This window comes from Sus scrofa, chromosome 1, assembly GCF_054392235.1.
Source record: "Sus scrofa isolate SSC_HxYL_T2T_F1_AM1 chromosome 1, Sscrofa_HxYL_maternal_Yorkshire_Landrace_v2.0, whole genome shotgun sequence".
NCBI classification, from domain to species: domain Eukaryota; kingdom Metazoa; phylum Chordata; class Mammalia; order Artiodactyla; family Suidae; genus Sus; species Sus scrofa.
The window spans coordinates 43,692,857-43,711,612 of record NC_139383.1 but is presented as its reverse complement, the minus strand read 5'-3'; the positions used below and the strand labels follow the sequence as shown (position 1 = coordinate 43,711,612).

The following is an 18,756-nucleotide window of genomic DNA, read 5'->3' as shown; positions in this document are numbered from 1 at the left end:
TATATCTAAAGAGTGTTGTTTCGAATAAAGGAGTTTCTATATGCTGATGAATTTTCAAATCCAAGGACAAATGTAGGAGACAGTTGGATCATTTTGCAATAAGCACAGTTTTAGGAACTAAGTCTAATAACACAGAATAAAACCAGTGCCAGAGGAGGTCTCCAGTCTAGATGTTTTGTTGCCAGTTATTAACTCTATAAAGGCAAGACAGAGATAGAGATTGGGAGAGAGAAAGAGGAGATGTGGTAATCCAATGTTAAAGATGATATTGACAGTTATTCTGTGGAATCACACCAAAGGTGAAGTTGTTGGGCTTTGGTGGTTATGAAATATGCCACGGGGACCAGATTTATATGGTTTTCCTTATTTAATCAAGTTGCATCAAATTTGAGGATCACCTAAGCACAACTGCATTTAACTAGAAACACCTTATAAATGCAGTGATGGTGACTGTGCAGTGAAATCTAGGTTAAGTCAGAGATGATGTATCATCACAATCATCCAAGTGCTAGTTGGCTTCAACCAGCCAAGTGGATATTGTGACTTTCAGAGTTCTACCGTTTAAGTTATACTCACAAAGACTTTACAGGGACATAGACACATACCCACTAAATATACTCATAGATTAAAGGCATAAGTAAATATCCACTAAAATTGAAGGGACAAAATTCATATTTTGTTCAAGAAATAAGTTAAATAAAGCTAGTGGAATGGCAGGTGAGGAAGCCATAGATAGGAGCAGCAGAATTAGAGAAAGGGGACATTCCACCAGGCTGTGCTAAATCCCAGGCTCTGAATCAGCCAGTGCAGGACAGACAGATGGAGACCCTTTGCTGTTCTCAGGAAACTCATAATAATGGAAGGAGAGATTGCTCCGTTCATTTCTCTATTCAGTTTCTGTTGCAAGGCCTCTTTCTGTGGCACATCCAGGCTCTGTGAAAAGGTGGGTAAAATCGCCCCTGCACCCACCTGAGGGCTTACAGGACAGAAACACAAATCGCTGATCACGGCCAAGTGTGCCTGGTGCCCCATGGGCTGCTGTCGGGGCACAGAGCCAGTCTGTTTACATCAATGTGCACAGAAATTGTTTATAATAAGAGTTCCTCTAGAATAAGCACCAAAATAAGTATAGCCCTTACTCCACAGGAAGTTGGGGGTGGGGGGTGGGGGAGAGGGTGGTTGGAGCTGTCAGCTGTGGGTGGGTGGGCTCAGGGCCACTGAGCTCTCAGGCTGTGGGATCGGGTCTGGGCTGACTGGTTACTGGGTGGGCTGCAGCATGGGACTTCCCACTATGATGGAGAGATCCTGAACAGAGCTTGAGGGGGCTCGACAGGGAAACTTGAGAAGAAGGCAAGGCCTCCATTGGGGGGGAGAGGGCTAGGAATTTCCACCTAGAGCCTCCTGGGGGTGGTGGAAGCCACACTGACTCTGGGCAGGGGTGAGGCAGGAGCACCTCTGAGCCAGCCAGCTTCTGCTGTCTGCTTGCCCTGGCCAGTTGCTCTCACCCCACTGAAGCCAGGTGTTCCCCTCGGGGGGTCCCAGCCTCTAGTGGAGTTTCCAAGGGGAGACTCTCAGCATGTAGCTGCTCTTGAACTGGGCCTTTCTGAGCATCCTAGACTAGAGTCAACTCAGGGGGACCAAAAGCTTAGAAAGATCCCTGTGAAACCAGTATACGATTGGGGATGTCCACCAACTATAAGTAGACTTGGCAGTCTGCGAATATAGATTTCACTGACACACAAAAATGTGTCATCTCCAAGAGACTGTCTACTCCCCGGAGAGTGTAGTGACCAAGTTAGGAGAGGGGAGGGACTTCTGAGCAAGCCCATGTTCAGAAGCATGGGTCTCAGATAACAGATTGGGGTGTCCTGGGGAGTGTTGCTAAATGGCAGCAGCATAGAGTGGATGTTAGCAGGAAGGGAGGTGTGTGTGTGTGTGTGTGTAAGAGAAAGCATAACCAAGTGTGGTTAAAGAGTGCAAAGAAAGGTCCAGTGAAGCGATTGGCAGAAGCCGAAAAGAGGGAGAGAGAGCAAAAAACTAAATAATACTGTAACTCTCCTATATATACTTACACATTGTTATTTGGTATTGACTATCTTCTGTTGTTCTAAAAGCAATGTCAGCAAAGATATTTTTTAAAATTATTGAAATAAATTCTGGAAGATGCACTTGAACTCTGATCTAGGAATCCAGGAACTGTTTTAACCTGGATTATAACTTGCTTGGCTCTTGGACCCTTAGTTTCCTTGTCTATAAAATCGGTACAGTCGTAACCCCTTAAAGGTTTATTATGAGGAGTAAGTAAAAATAACATAAGTATTTCGCAAGCTATAAATATAAACTTAACACAATCTACTGTAAATGATATTTAAAACTACAAAGTTCAAATAATAATCCTGGTGTTCTCATGATGACTTCAGAGAAATTGCCCCAGCTATTGAGCAGGGTATGCCTCGGTGCCTCCATAAATAAAATCAGACAACTTGGGATCAGAGACCTCGCTGGCAGGTATCATCTGAGGATTAATGACATAGAAGAGTAAACTAGCTTAAATCTTTAGAGGGAAAAGATGCTATGTAAATCTAAGGGGTAATGAACATTTTTCTTTCCAAAGTTCTTCATGTTCTTGAAGATTTTTCAGAATATAAGATGATTATGAAATAGTATTCGTTTGTTTATTTTTTGGTATTGCTATTATTTCCTTTTGGACATAGAAATGTATGCAAAGAAAATTAAGTCTGTTAAACACGTTAATGACAGAATCAGAAAGGTTTTTGGTTCATTTTCTGCTTTAACAGTCCAGGTCGTGGGCATTTATTACAATGCCGCTCTCTTTTATTACTCTAACAACCACTCGGCTAAGGAATTAAGTTACCAGAAAACTTATTAGAAAATTATTTTTCCAGTTTGGCTTATGCTATGTGACTACAGAAGGAAAGCTGGAGCCAAAAATTGCTTAAAAAATAATATCCTGTTTACTAATAGCAATTCCCAAATGGTTTCCTTTGTCTGTAGTTACAGGTTACAGACAGCAGTTCCTGTCATTGACCTTCATTAAAATATGAGTCAAAAAAAAATCAGGACAGGACTGCTGCTGATACCAACAGTTTGAGTGACCTTGAGCACATCACTGCACCTCTTGAAACTTCTGAATCCTCAGTTTTTAAATAAAGGGCTCCGTGATTCTAAACTTGGGAGATACTGCCACCGAGGGACACTTGTACATGTAGAAGAGCGTTTATTTTGGGTGGTCAGGGCCCAGCAATGCTAAATGCCCTGCAGAGAGCATGGGACAGTCCTGCAAAAAGGAAGAATTCCGCCCCCCCCCCCCCCAGTGCTAGTAGCAGCCTGGATTTCTCTATTGTCCCTTCTGACAGTCAATGACACCAAGTGCCTGTCCATTCTTTGATTTATTTCATCACCCATTATTGATTCCCTACTGCATGCTGGGTGCCAGGCTTCCCAGCTGAAGCGTCCCAGAAACCCTGGCTTGTGTTATAATAGCTTTCTTTCCCTTCTCTTCTTTCTAAAAGTCCTCCTTACCCATAGACCTACTGACACTCACAAATAAGGGTTTTTTCAGCTCGGCCCATTAAGGGAACAGATCCCAGGTCTCATCACGTGCTTTAGGGTTTCTAATGACACTGAGAACCAGAAAAGCTCACTGCAGCCCTCCTCAAAGATTGGATAATGGCCTGGTTTGCCTTCAACAATTCAGGAATGGAGGCCTTCAGCTTCACTGACCGAGGGCTTCCGGCCAGATAATGACATCTTAACTGTGGAACATGTAGCTGAATATTTTAACTGTTGATTCAGTCATTTCTAATCATTAAAACAAAACACCAACCGTTTTATGCCCTGTGAAGGGTTTTCACTGGCAAACTCAAATTTCCTAATATACTTTAATGGCATTTGAGGCCAGTTGTCAAACCTGCCTTAGAGCATTTTACCCCAACAAGAAGGATCATGAGCTTGCTAATTAACTGTGCAGTGAGTGAACGAATGCTGTAGTGCCTACCAGCCATCACCCCTTCACTCAGCCCCTTCAGGAGTGCTGTGACCTCTGGGATCTGCCCCCAGCCCATCAGGGTGTTACTCAGCATTATATTTCCTGGTAACTTGGGGACAGCTCAATATTCTGAGCTTGTGAACAGCTTGTTTCAGGTTGCAGAGAAGACCGAGGCACAGAGAAGCATGAGGGTCTGTCCAGGTCACAGAAAGTCTTTGGTAGAGGGGATTCTAATCTTTTTGTTGACTATACCAAAAAGCCGTTCTGATGGTCAGGGATGCTTTGAAAATACACGAACGTGTTTCAGCCTGTAGTGAATCTTGGAGACTCCGTTTGGATGTTACTGGTTATTAAATATCCTTATAAGGATTTGTCAGGTACTTTGATTGGGTATTTCTCATGAGCCCAGCAGGACTCTGGGTGCTGGAATATAGTCCTGCTCTCATGGACCTCCAGACATTATGCTAATAATTCCATATTAATTAAAGTATTGTAGTTGACACTATAAAGGAGAGGAAGGAAGTCGTCAACTAGGACCTGACCTAGCCTGGGGACCCTAGAGGCTTTCTTCGGGAGGCAGTGTGTAAGTGCAGCTCTGAAGAAGACGGCAGGACTTCAAGAAATGGTTGGAGCGTTCCAGAAAGAGAGGGATGTACAAATGGAGACCCTGAGGCAGGAAGGAAGGGCTTGTTCCAGGTGGGAGAGAATGCTAGTTCGCTTTAGGTGGCAGAAGTGGCGTGAGTAGATTTAAGAGGTGTTTAGTCCTGCTGTATAGCATTAGAAACTATGTCTGGCCACTTAGGGTGGAGCATGATAATGTGAGAAAAAAGAATGTATACATGTATGTGTGAATGGGTCACCTTGCTGTGCAGCAGAAAATTGACAGAACACTGTAAATCAGCTATAATGGAAAAAATAAAAATCATTATTAAAAAATAAAAAAATTTTTTTAATTTAAAAAAAGAGGTGTTTAGAAGGTGAACTGGCAGACGTTGGTGATCAGTAGGATATAGACAATAGCATGAAAGAGTGTTAGAGACCCTCCCTGGATCTTGTTACTGCGTGGCAGGGCCGCTTGTTTGCGATTCTAGCAGAGGAGCTGTACTGGGCAATGGGACGAGATCACCGGTTTCTCATTTCTACACGGAGTCTGACGTCCTGGGGACCATCTGTGTATCTAGTAGGGACCCTGCCTCTCATGGAGTGTCCAGAGATCACTGCATCTTACCAGGGGGTGGTAGAGACAACCATTTCTGTGGAGTCCAGAGCATGTGTTTGGAAGCAAGGTTATAGACTGGCATTGAGGCCCTCAGAACTGACAAAGTGCTTTTACATGTATTATCTCCGAGCTCTTTGGAGAAAGTAGCAGTTATTCATGATACTAACAGAAAGTTCCTGAGTTTGCAGCTTGCCCAAGGTCACACTGCTCTAAATAAGGATCTAATAGTCAAAACCAGGTCCCCTGGCCCTTAGCACGGGGGTCTGCTCATTTCATGGCATTATCTCAGCGCATGATGGGAGCAAATTCTCCATCATCTCTTGGGGCTTCAAAGTCAGATGCAGTCTCACTATTTGTGCAAAATATATAAGAAATGAAATCAAAGATTTTTTAGTACTCTCTTCATCTTTTTCTCTCTCCATTTCCCCCCACTCTTTTCTGATGCAGTATTTTAAAAGTATTTGTGAACTTTTGAGACTCATAATTGTATTTATATTTAGAGCAGTTTTTCCTTTTATGGGTGAAATTTCAAAGACAGATTTAAGTGACTTTCACTGAAGTGGGGAAAAATTATGTTCAACCTTTATCTAAATTCTTATAACTTATAAAATATTATAAGCCCTCTCCCCAGGCACCTCCCATTCCCAGATCAACTCCTGAAGTGCAGGGACACCTAAAATGGCTTTATTCCCCTGAGTGTCCCTGTGGAGTTGGCCATGGTGCTGAGGAGGATGGAGACTGAGTTGCCCAACACCTGAGGGGCAGGAGAATCTTCACTGCCAGCCTGGCTTATTGATTTGGCTTCTCCCCTTTTCTTCAAGGCCTGAGGATATTTAAGTAAAGTTGATGTGCATTTGTGTGTGTGTGTGTGTCTGTGTGTGTCTGTGTGTCTGTGTGTGTCTGTGTGTGTTTTCACCGCATCAGTTCTGGGTCTACCCAAAAAATCAGATTTAGGGAAACATGTCCTTCCTACAAAGTGAAGTTATTTTGCTAACAGTTTCCATTGTGTGGAAAGTCCCCCTCTGAACTGCCTGTTGTTTATTTTCATCCCTCTCCACAGCTCCTGGACTGTTTTGTGATCCCGGTGGTGATTTTGCTGTCCTGGTTCTTCCTGCTGATCCGGTACAAGGCTGTGCATTTCATAGGCATCGTCGTCTGCATCCTGGGAATGGGCTGCATGGCGGGCGCGGACGTGCTAGTAGGAAGGCATCAGGGAGCAGGTGGGTGTGTTCACAGGGTCACTTGCCTCTGGGAGTGAGACCAGGGCATGGGATGTTTGTGTTCGTGGTGGAAACAAGGGACCTGGGCTTCCTAGTGTCTGTGTCTTACTCATGTTTGTTCCCCCACACCTGGAACAGTGGCACATAGGAGGTGCTTAATCCAGTTTCCTGAGTGAATAAAGGAAGCAAACTATAGCTTTTATGCCCATTCTACAGGAATTCAGAAACATTCAGACTGTGTAGAAAGCTGAGAGTCAGGACCCACTTGGAGGATATGCTGGAGGCTGAATCTTCCTGATGCAGACCCGCTGGTTAGACGTGGTGGCGGTGGGTTAGTCCACTCCTGAGCCCCAGGGACCTGTCCCACCCCCACCCACCATCTCCTCTCCCAAGTCAGAGCAGGACTGAGCTCTCAGACTACTGGGTGGAAGTGGATGTATTAGCCTAAGAGTGGATATTTAAACTTTGAAGACTAGATAAGAGGACTCGAGATTTTTATGCAGGGGAGCTAAGTTCGGTCTCCTCATGCATGGTTTTTGTTGGTTTATTTATTTAGGTGGAGGGTTTTCGGTAGCAGTCATAGGTAATTACGTGGTAGACCTACACAGTAAAGGCTCAAGGCTTACTCATCAAATTGCTGTGAATCTTCTGGGGAGTCCTGATCCAGAGTGGTTTCCAAAGGATTACTTTTATGGCCACGCCCACAGCATATGGAAGTTCCCAGGCCAGGGATTCAATCCAAGTCTTAACTGTGACCCGAGCTGCTGCAGTTGGATTATTAACCTACTGCACCACAGTGGGAACTCCTCCAGAAGATCACTTTTAAAGCATTGTAATTCTTTAAAATGTACCCAGAATCCATGAGCTACACAAGGTTTCAGGGGGCAGGAAAAAAATATGACATTCTTTGCTACATCGAGGATAGAAAGTAGACAATCTTCTATAGTTTTGGAATTGCCTTTTCTTCTAGGGAATTAGAGATAAGTTAAAATTGGGGCATTTCTCTATGAGACTAGGTCATAGGAAGTACTTGAAATGAATGTCATTTATGTTTTTAAGTTGCGCCATAGAAGTTTATGGCTGAAAGATTTTGTACGGTTCCTTTGTATTTGACACACAAAAATGCCAAGACATGGGGAAGCCAAGTGAGTTGCCCAAGGTCACAGAGCTGAGACCAGACCCAAGGCTCCTGACCTCCTAGGCAGGCTTCCTTCCCTCTCCCATGTTGCTGGGAGCTGAAAAGACAGCACAGAGCAAGAGAGAGAGACAGCCTCTGCCCTCTCCAAAAGCTGTCTGCACAACGTAATCAGTTCCCGCCTCAACAGAGGAACTGAAAATACATACTCCAGCTTTTCCCAGGTTCTCTTCTATGAAATAGTGGTTCCATGGGATATGGATAGATGTCACACACAAAAATAGTTTTTTTGTTTTGTTTTGTTTGCTTTTCAGGGCTGCACCTGTGACAAGTGGAAGTAGGGCTAGGGGTCAAACCAGAGCCGCAACTGAGGCCTACACCACAGCCATGGCAACACGGGACCTGAGCCACATGTGTGACCTATACCATAGCTCAGGCAACATGGGATCCTTTATGCACTGAGCAAGGCCAGGGATGGAACCGCCAACCTCATGGACACCAGTCAGGTTCATAACCCGCTGAGCCACAACAGGAACTCCTGAAAAACTAGTTTTATGCTCAATACCCATTATAATCCTAATACAGAGTATCTCTTTGGACCAATTAGACCAAATTTGTGTCTGATATAATCTGGCCAGTTGTTATAAAGTCACAATTTAATTACACTTTGTCAGTTTAGCTTGAACAGTGTAAACACAGACTAAGCTGCATCTGCTCTTATTTATGAGACTTTTGCTGCTGAACCCCAGCCATTCACCCTGGCCATCATTTTAGATCCATAGTCAAAGAACACAGTTGTAGTGATAAAACTAAGCATTTGGGAGTTCCTGTTGTGGCACAGCGGAAATTAATCCGACTAGGAACAATGAGGTTGTGGGTTCGATCCCTGGCCTCGCTCAGTGGGTTAAGGATACGAGTTGCTGTGAACTGTGGTGTAGGTTGCAGATGCGGCTCAGATCTGATGTTGCTGTGGCTGTGGCATAGGCCGGCAGCTGTAGCTACAGTTAGACTCCTAGACTGGGAACGTCCATATGGCACAGACACGGCTTTAAAAAAAAAAAAAAAAAGAGAGAACTAAGCATTTATGCCCAGAATGTTAAACTAACTTAATTACTTTCACTACGTTGTATTCACTAGTCCTATAAAAAAGTTTGTTTGTTTTTATTTCAAATGAAGCATTAGGAAGGGAGTACTAGTGCTATAAGAAAAGGTCCGTTTGAGAGTCAAAAGGGGTCATTTTTAAAAACAATGCAGGGTCTCTGAAACATGCTGGAGTGTGTTTTGTTTCTACGTGTGACTTTGTTTTAGCCCCACAGCATCCCTCCTGTTGTGACTTATGAGGTGCCAGTGTTAACAGAAGGAAATTGTCTCATTGTTGAGCACCTTCCATGCTCAAGTAATCCGCCCAAGTCTGTGGCATGATGTTCTGAGGGCAGCCCAAATTAGGATCCAGAGGCTCATTTTACAAAATATGCTTTATGTCTACAAGGATATTAAATTAGGCAGCACTTTAAGCTACTGTATAAAAGGTTCTGAAAAAAAGAAAACAGCACACTGGTTTTGAGGACAATATAATCCCAGTGTGCATCACCATCAAAAATGTTCCATTTGTGGAGTTCCCGTCGTGGCGCAGTGGTTAACGAATCCGACTAGGAACCATGAGGTTGCGGGTTCGGTCCCTGCCCTTGCTCAGTGGGTTAACGATCCGGCGTTGCCGTGAGCTGTGGTGTAGGTTGCAGACGCGGCTCGGATCCTGAGTTGCTGTGGCTCTGGCGTAGGCCAGTGGCTACAGCTCCGATTGGACCCCTAGCCTGGGAACCTCCATATGCCGCGGGAGCGGCCCAAGAAATAGCAACAACAACAACAACAACAAAAAAAAAAAAAAAAAAAAAAGTTCCATTTGTTATCACTCTTACCATAGAGTTGATTCACCTGTATTAATTAGCCAGGGATAGAACTTGTCTAAAATCCTTCAGGCACTCACCATAAATTTCATCAGGCATTCAACTCAATATCAGATGTCATCACCATATCAGGAGTTTTTCATACAAAAAGAGGATGACTGACTCGGTCCATTTTTTTTCTTTTCTTTTTATGGCCACACTCACCGCATATGGAAATTCCCGGGCTAGGGGTCAGATCAGAGCTGCAGCTGCAGACCTACGCCACAGCCACAGCAATACCAATCCAAGCCATGTCTGCAACCTTTGCTGCAGCTCAAGGCAATGCCAGATCCTTAACCCACTGAGTGAAGCCAGGGATTGAACCTGCATCCTTATGGAGACAAGTCAAGTTCTTAACTGGCTAAGCCACAAAGAGAATTCCTGACTTGGTCCTTTTTATATTGCCTGGTCCACGGTTCTCCTTAGCTTGGGATTTTGAGAATTCTGTCCCCTGGGATTTTGAGAATTCTGTCCCCAAGCACATTCATATCAGCCATGGGAAATTTGCCTTGGGGCCTGGGGAGAGGTCTACAAAGTGGGATGGACCCAACACTTGCGTTCCAGTTCTGTGCTGGTCTCAGGAACAGCTGATCATCCACTACAGATGCTCGCCTGAAAAGACATGCCTGTTCCAAGTTTGTCAGTGAAAATCGGTGGGCCTAGTATGTGCAGTCTCTGCTACCTGCCTCCAGCGTTATAGTCCTCCTCCAAAAAACTGGCTCTGCATTTACTGATGCTTCGGGAAAAGACATGTCATAAAGTGGTTCCTGAGAATGTGGTTGATGTTGGAGGGTGTAAAAATGACCTAGGAAGGCCAAAGAGAGTTCTCCATGACATTTCTACCTTCCTCTGTAAATTTGTGGGTATAAAAAGGAAAGTTAGAAAGTAATAGGATTAAGATAAAATTCAATTGAAGTAGATCCTAAATATGTAGAATGTTTCATAAAATGTATTTTTTGCTCTTCAAAATATCCTTTCTCCATAGTACATTTATTGCATTTTGTAGTTCATGTATCAAAGATGTTAGATAACCATAATGACATTTTTTCCTTATTATGAGACATAATTTTATATTTACTTCAAAAGAGAAAATATTTTCAAAGTGCGAGATAATTAGTCATAATCCAAAAAAAAGTGACAATTTTTATTGGTGCCAGGCACTTTCCTGTGCATCATCTGATTTAATCCTCCTAATTATGCATAGAAAGTATTTTTATTCTCCTTTTTGCAGCTGAAGAAATCAAGGCTCAGGAAAGATAAGAAACTTGTGTAAGGGCACACCAATACTAAATGATGTGTCCTAGATGTGAAATCTTTCTGCTACACCACTTAATATCTATTTTTTTTCCATAATTATGACTCTTACAAAAAACGTACTGTTGTTTATTTGTAGTAAATTAAGATGACTGACTACCCCAAACTGTCCAGACTGGAGGGGTTTCCCCAGATGCAGGACTTACTCTGCTAAAATGCAGACAGTCCCAGGGAAACATAGTAGTTGGTCGTATTTAAAACTCAAAGATTTTCAGCATGATAGGCTTGCATTCATAAATTGCATGAATAGTCTTTCAACACTCTAGAATACTATAATTCATCATTTATTCTTCAAATAATGATAAGTCGTGATTTTAAAGAATCTTCCCTCTTCTCCTCCCACAACCACTCAAACACAAATATCCCTCCAAACATGGTGTTTCTAGTACTTAATCAAAAAATCTCATAAGGAAAATCAATTCTTGCAAAGCAATTATGGCTGGGTTGATTAGAACCAAGAAGCAATCCAAAATGAAAGATGGCCAAACAGACAGGTGGTGATTCAAAGGGAAGGATTGATTCACTCTTTGTAACCACCATTTACTGTACACTTAATAAGTGCCAGATGACATGCTCAGCATCTTACGTTATTTTGCATTTTTAAATATTACTGACATTACTTTATGGTATCCTCACTGTAACCTCATTTTAAAAAAGAAAACAAGTCAGAAAGACTCTATAGCTTGCCCAATGTTCAGCAACTAATAAGTGACCAAGATGCAATTAGAACCTTCATCTACCTGAATTGAAAGATGTCACTACTCAGAATCTTTACCATGGGATGGATTGAGATGTCGTCCATCAGCTTAACACATTTAAATATTTACTGAGAACTTATCATGTACCAGGATCCATGCGAGGAACCACGCAGCATAGAAAGCCAAGTAAGTCACAGTCTAAGACCCTCAACCCTACTGTGTAAGAGAACGGGGAGAACGGGAAGATGCACAAGTTAACAGATAACAATGTGGAGCAGAGGGCAGGGGTTACTGAGTACAGCTACGATGATGTGAAACTCAGAGGAGAGGAAGAAGCCCCTGGGTTGAGTGGACTTCTCATCATTTTGAATGTGTCCATTTATCCCCAGTTTGCAAAACTTTATCACTCACTGCGGTTTCATCCATCCATACATGACAGATTTGGTAGATATAATTTTCTCCATGAACATTACAGAGAAACTAGCTCTACCATGTCAGGTGTTTATTGCATCCATAGGGCATGAAACATGGAGTAATATGTTGTAATTTCCAGTTAACGAGATAGAAATTGTAGGTATTAGTCCTAGTATTTTCCTATTAGTCCTAGCACTTTCTTCTATTTATATCAAACACTTCATTATATAATATGGTTGGATAAAATCATGTCTTGGTTAATTGCATTTAATCATCTAAAATTTCATACATGCTATATGTATATATATCATTTTCATACCATTTACCAGTTTTAATAAATGATATTTAATCTTTTTGTCACTAATAAAAGGAAATACCTCTAACTTACACAAAATTGTCTTATTATTATTAACACAATAGTAATAATAATATCACTACATTGGTGAAAATTCAAAGTACTGGGAGTAGATTCCATATAATCAAAGGGCAGTTAACAGACTAGGCCGTAACAGTACAGATATGGAGTGTGAAAAAGATTGATGAGACTGCTCATTGAAACAGCGTGGCCTCTTTTTAGGACTTTTAAAAGATGGACTGATGTTTCCCTAATTCCTATTAAAATATTTCATTATAATGTAACTTTCCTGAATCCATTCATATAAAATTAATTTCATTAGCCAAGAATTCTATCAAGCAGCACTTCCATACTTCACTAATACTACAATAATTGACCTTCATACTAATGGCCCCATGTCACCACAAGATCCTGAAAGGGCTCCTTATTGAAAAGTAACTGAATCATGTTCATTATAATTTTATAATCTTGGTAATGGATCCTTTTTATTATATAGCTTATTCTTCAAATGAACTCCTGAAAATTAGAAGTTTTGTCGTGATTTTCTAGTTGACACATAAAAAAGATTAATCAGGTTGTTCTGGAACTGCAATCTTAATTTCCCCAGAAATCACTCCCAGGGATATTCCGTGAAGTCTGGTTTCTCATGGGAAGCTCATCACGTTCTTGGGTCACCTGCTCCCCATGATCCCAGGGAGGGCGCCCAGCCCTCGCAGATCTAGGATCTCAGCTTCATTCCCTTGAGGGTGATTCCAGCAAGCTCTCCTGCCTGGCAGGAAATCCTCTTTCTCTCTCCAGGCCTTACCAGGGGTGAGAAGTTGTCTTAGAAAAAGTGATATTTAGAGTAAATATATTTCCAAGGGTGACTACAGAGGCATGAGTGGAAAGGTCTTTCCCCAAACTCAGCCCAGATTCTTTTATGTGAAACCTCTTCCTAAAAATGCACAGTGCCCCCAGCTGTACAGTGAGAATCTGGTTCTGCAGTGTTAGGTTGTTCCAGCTAATCTGGGACACCAAGGCTACTCTAAGGTGAGTCTGTTCCTTAGAATCATGCTGGAGAGAAGACCCTTCCCATCCCGCACGTCTTCTGCCCCAGAGCTGCATGTCTCCAAGTCCCTATGAGCCAACTACACAGGACAAACCTGGAGGCTACTTGGGTGCAATGCCACCACGAGGCTGCTGTTTTCTACTCTCCTTCTCTGGCTTCTGGAGTGGAGAGAGTTTGCTTAATTATGGAGACTAGCCCGGTACATAATTTATGAGAGATTGGAAATAAACCAAAACTGACCAAAATTGAGTTTAGAACAATTTGGTATTTTTTTAATGAAAGAAGAAAAATATTAATGTGATGATGTATTACATATATTTTCACTCTTACGTTACTTACTTTAGGGGAGTTGAAAATTTCAATCCACGAACGTATATATAATGTGTGACTGGGTCACTTTGCTGTATAGTAGAAATTGACAGAACACTGTAAACCAACTATAATGGAAAAAATAAAAATCATTAAAAATGAGAAAAATACATTTAACTTTTAGAAATAAAGAAAAAGAAAATTTCAATCCCTAATCCCTTTCATGTGGACAGAAGACATGGGATGTTGTGGAGAGGAGGAGATCTAGAAGAAACCGATCCCCTTCTGAGCTCAAGAAGACGTCTGGTTAGGTAGACACGGGCACCCTTTTTTATGTCACAACAGATCTGGAGCGCACATAAACAGACTCTGCTAAATCTCGGTTGGCAAAAAACAGAACTTCTATAAAAATGTCAGGATAGAATAGGCAGAGGAAGATGATTTTGCTGGTGCCAAATTCTTGTTAGGAAAATTTTAATGAGGCTTCCTCTGTTTTTTTTTGGTCCCTAGGGGAAAATAAGCTGGTGGGGGACCTTCTGGTCTTAGGAGGAGCCACGCTCTATGGCATCTCGAACGTCTGGGAAGAGTACATCATCCGAACCCTGAGCCGAGTGGAATTCCTGGGAATGATTGGACTCTTTGGGGCATTTTTCAGTGGAATTCAATTGTGAGTAAAAATAACAAGAAATCCAGACAGTCGATACTCTTAGAGCTTATTCTTACAGTTTTCTTTTTTCATCTGGGGTATGCTTGCTCACTTTATTTTATAAAAATCAGAGCTGGAAACATGTCACCAACCTCCCACATGAAATCTGAGAACTCAATATCTTTATTAGTAAATTCCTTCCAAACTAAACAACTTTAAAATACATTTATTTAATGGACTTCAAAGATAATTTACAAGAAGTACATTAATTCTCCCAAACCGGCCAATGAAAAAGAAACAGAAAAACTAAGTGTAAATGTCATGATTTGATGCACTTCCAAAAGGGGCATTCTGTTTACTAGTGACAAGTAGTAAACTAGTTTTACTAGCAACCACCTCTAGAAAACTTATAGTTTAAATTTGTCCTTTTATAAATTTTCTCCTTTATTGCCCATGGATTGGCGCAAATGAATCATATTTCAAATTCATCTAAAAAATTCAGTGTTTCCATCTTCCTTAAATGGGCGAAGATACAACACAGGCATTCACTAACCATCAAAAAGTCAGAAACACCAGTTTTGGAATAATTCTGGCATCAGAGCATATGTCATCACTGACTAGTGCCCCAGAAGTTGTTGTGAGAATAAGTGTCAAACAAAGCATAATTTTACAACAAAAGACAATGCATTTTGGTTTCACAGAAGAGATTAAGAATAACCTCCAGTCTGGAGTTCCCGTCGTGGCGCAGTGGAAACAAATCCGACTAGGATCCATGAGGTTGCGGGTTTGATCCCTGGCCTCCCTCAGTGGGTTTCAGGATCTGGCATTGCCATGTGCTGTGGTGTGGGTCACAGACACGGCTCGGATCTGGGGTTGCTGTGGCTCTGGCATAGGCTGGTGACTACAGCTCCCATTAAACCCCTAGCCTGTGAACCTCCATATGTCGTGGGTGCGGCCCTAAGAGCCCCCCCCCCCAAAAGAATAACCTCCAGCCTAATTTCACCAAATCCCTCTCTGCAAAGCAGGTAATCGAGATTTTACCCAAATCACTTTCTGCAAAGCAAGTACTTTGTAAATTGTATTAAGTCAGTGTCTGAAATTATTTATAGAAGGTATTTTGGCATCACATAAAACATGTTTTGCAAATAGGCTGTTTCCAAGAATCCTCCAAATTTTAGTATCCTACAATACAGGTGAAAAACAGCATACCAAGCAAGGCAAGGATTTGGGAAGATTCTCTAGGAAAGATTTATTTTTTGGTTTATTTTGAAAGCATCATGGCTTTTTTTTTTTTTTTTGCTTTTTAGAGATGCATTTGCAGCATATGGAAGCTCCCTGGTTAGGGGTTGATTTGGAGCTACAGCTGCTAGCCTACACCACAGCCACAGCAATGCAGGATCTGAGCTGTGTCTGCAACCTATACCCAGCTTATGGCAATGCCGGATACTTAACCAGGAGCGAGGCCAGGCAGGGATCAAACCCGCATACTCATGGATACCAGTCTGATTCTGTTCCACTGCACCACAAAGGGAACTCCATGATGGCATTTTAAATTTCCTAAATTTGGCACTTCAGCTTTGTGGAGGAAAAGAAATTGCCTAGTTCAACTGCTCATAACCAACAGTTCGTAGATGGATGGCTCCTTTTATGGATTATTATTCTTGAATCCAAAAAAATATCTTCAGAGATCGAGCACTCACTTGCTGCAGTTACAGTGTATTAGAGCTGAGGCAGTCCTTCAGAGACACTGTCAAAATAGTGAATGTGGCTTAGGGTGTTTGGCAAATGGGGCACATGAAGGTGCATCAGAGTGATGCTGTGAAGCCATGCCACCCTCCCCTCCTGGTCTTCTTCCAGAACAGTGGTTCTCAGAGCATAGTTCTCTGACCAGTGACACTGGTACCACATGAGAACTTGTCAGAAACACACCTCCATGGGCCCCACCAGATCTACTGAATCAGGCTCTCCAGGGATGGGACCCAGGGAACTGTTTTAACTGGCTCTCCAGGGAGCATTTTTGTACATTTAAGTTTGGGGACCACTGCCCTGGAGAGTGCTCAATCTGAAAAATGATTAAAACTGCAAGCATGGGAATTTTCTGAAGCTAGCCATTTCCTTTTTAGAAAGCATCTAAGCAAGAAGAGGCAGGGGCTAGAGGCAGGCTGTTCAGGTGAGGAGACAGTGAAGGTTTGTGCCCTACCGTGGCCACTGGCTCACATTCACCCTGCTGGCCATGCCTAACAGGATCCTTCAGTGATGAACTGCTAGATTAAACTTGTTTCTGCATGATCCAAATTTATTTATTTGTTTGTTTGTTTGGTTTTGTTTATTTATTGTCTTTTTTAGGGCCACATCGTGGCGTATGGAAGTTCCTAGGCTAGGGGGTCAAATCGGAGCGGTAGCTGCCAGCCTACTCCACAGCCACAGCAACTCGGGATCTGAGCCTCGTCTACAACCTACACTGAAGCTCACAGCAATGCCAGATCCTTAACCCACTGAGCAGGGCCAGCGATCGAACCCAAGTCCTCATGGATACTAGTCAGGTTCATTACTGCTGAGCCACAATGGGAACTCCACAATCCAAATTTATTTTTGAAATCAACTGGTAGCATCATGATTTGTATAAATCTGGTAACTGACAAAAAAAGAAGTAGGCCGCATTATAATCTTGCTTATCAAGTCTGCTGTTTTTCAATTTGCAGAGCTATAATGGAGCACAAGGAGCTGTTAAAGGTGCCCTGGGACTGGCAAATAGGTAAGGGGTTTGCTTACAGCAAAACCTAAGACGCTGTTTTTTAGTAAACTGGAGGAATAACATTTGGAGAGTAATTGGGGTGGCAGTGAGACACAAACAAGGAAGGGATTTAGACTACAAGGGACAAAAGAAATGAAACCCCCTTGTCACTTTAGGGATTCTTACCCACGATAAGAGACTGAACTGTGATTCATAATGTTTCTTAATTGAGCCTCTGCCCATTATCATCGTCAAGATGCCATTAGGGTAGACACAGAAGTATGTTATTAGGTTAAAGACCAACTGGAAAGAAAGAATGCCTGAGGCAGTGGTGAGACATAAATGACAGCAATTTACTCTGGCCCAGAAACACAGAACTGATGTGATCATTAAAAAGTGGCACTTCAGTAAAGGGGAAAAAAAAAAAAAAAAAGAACTTAACAAAAAGGCATACAAGAAAACAATGTAACGGGCATTCTGAGCCCATAAAAACCTTTCAGAGGGGAGCAGTTTGCACAAAAGAAATGGTTAATTGATTTCCAAATGGACTTGGTGGAAAATACCAGACGTGCTTTGAGCTACTTAATAGTCATCATCAGGGGCATCTAGATGCCACCTGTTTCAAAGGTTACTTTTCTCTAAAAAAAATTTAGGGCAAGGATTTAAGATCCTGAGTGATGCTCTAATAATGATCACACAGCAAGCCCTAGACAGGACTGACACTTAATACTCTTGGTCCTGAAGACAGCCCCTCAGGGTGTATACCAAGAGGCCTGTGTTCCAGCTGTGAGCACAGAGCTCAGCTTAGGGAGGTCTTGGAGAATGTGTCCCCAACGAATGCAAATGGGGGTGAAAATACAGGCGTTCCCCACTCTAAAGCTGGCTGCTTGAGCTGTCTCCAGCTTATATGAGCTTTCTTAGAACTTACAGCTTCAGTCAAATTCTGCTTCTCTGAGCAAGGACAACAGTAACATAAACCTCCCTGCACCCCTTTCTTACCCCCGACCCTGAGGCATTCAAGGTCGACTTGCTGCCAACAGAATTCCCTCTGAAGACACAGGGGAGCTACAGAATTGCGCATGACGCCCCTGGGGTTAGCTCTAGTGACTTCAAGGGCTGACCAGCCCTTGTGTCTGTTACAGAGTCCTGCTACTTAATTTCTCTCGAGTTTTGCCATAAAATGATACAATTAGATGGAAATCAATAGAGAGAAGAGGCTGTGGGGAGGAGAGGGGGGCGGCTGGGAAAGGAAACCACTGCAGATTACAGCCACCTTTGCCTTTGTGATTCTCAGAGCCAGGATGTCACCCGGGCTTGGTAACACTTAACGTGCAGTGGTCCATGTGTATAAATCAAGTTTATATTAATAGTAATAGCACTAATAAAACATAATTTGTCCTCTAATTATGTGGATGTCGTGTGCATGTCCACCGAGGTTCTCTAACAATTCAGTGTTAGTTAAATGCGCCCTCAAAAGGTAGTTTGATTCTGAGACTTCGTACTGCCGTTAAAATGTCAATCCCCTGTAGTCCAGGATGATGAAGGGTGGTGTAGAAAGAATACTTTGCAGAGCCATGGGTTTAATTCCTGATTGGAATTGAGGCTAAAATGGTCTAGAAAAGGAACCCAATATTTATCCTTTCCTTTCTAAAGCACAGAGAAAGGTTGAGGTGGTTTTTTTGTTTGTTTTTTTAATACCAGAGTCTCCTTTG

At 42.4% G+C, this 18,756-nt stretch overlaps 1 protein-coding gene across 7 annotated transcripts in view; it reads left to right on the top strand.

The window, feature by feature from the left end:
• SLC35F1 (solute carrier family 35 member F1) overlaps positions 1 to 18,756 on the top strand; it is a 476,339-nt gene that overhangs the window by 420,817 nt on the left and 36,766 nt on the right. For all 7 annotated transcript variants that reach the window (XM_084958208.1, XM_084958202.1, XM_084958191.1 and 4 more), the window contains 3 exons: positions 6,289 to 6,448; positions 14,175 to 14,331; positions 17,013 to 17,065. In XM_084958208.1, coding sequence (XP_084814334.1) covers positions 6,289 to 6,448; positions 14,175 to 14,331; positions 17,013 to 17,065 — 370 coding nt within the window. The remainder of the gene's footprint in view (positions 1 to 6,288; positions 6,449 to 14,174; positions 14,332 to 17,012; positions 17,066 to 18,756) is intronic.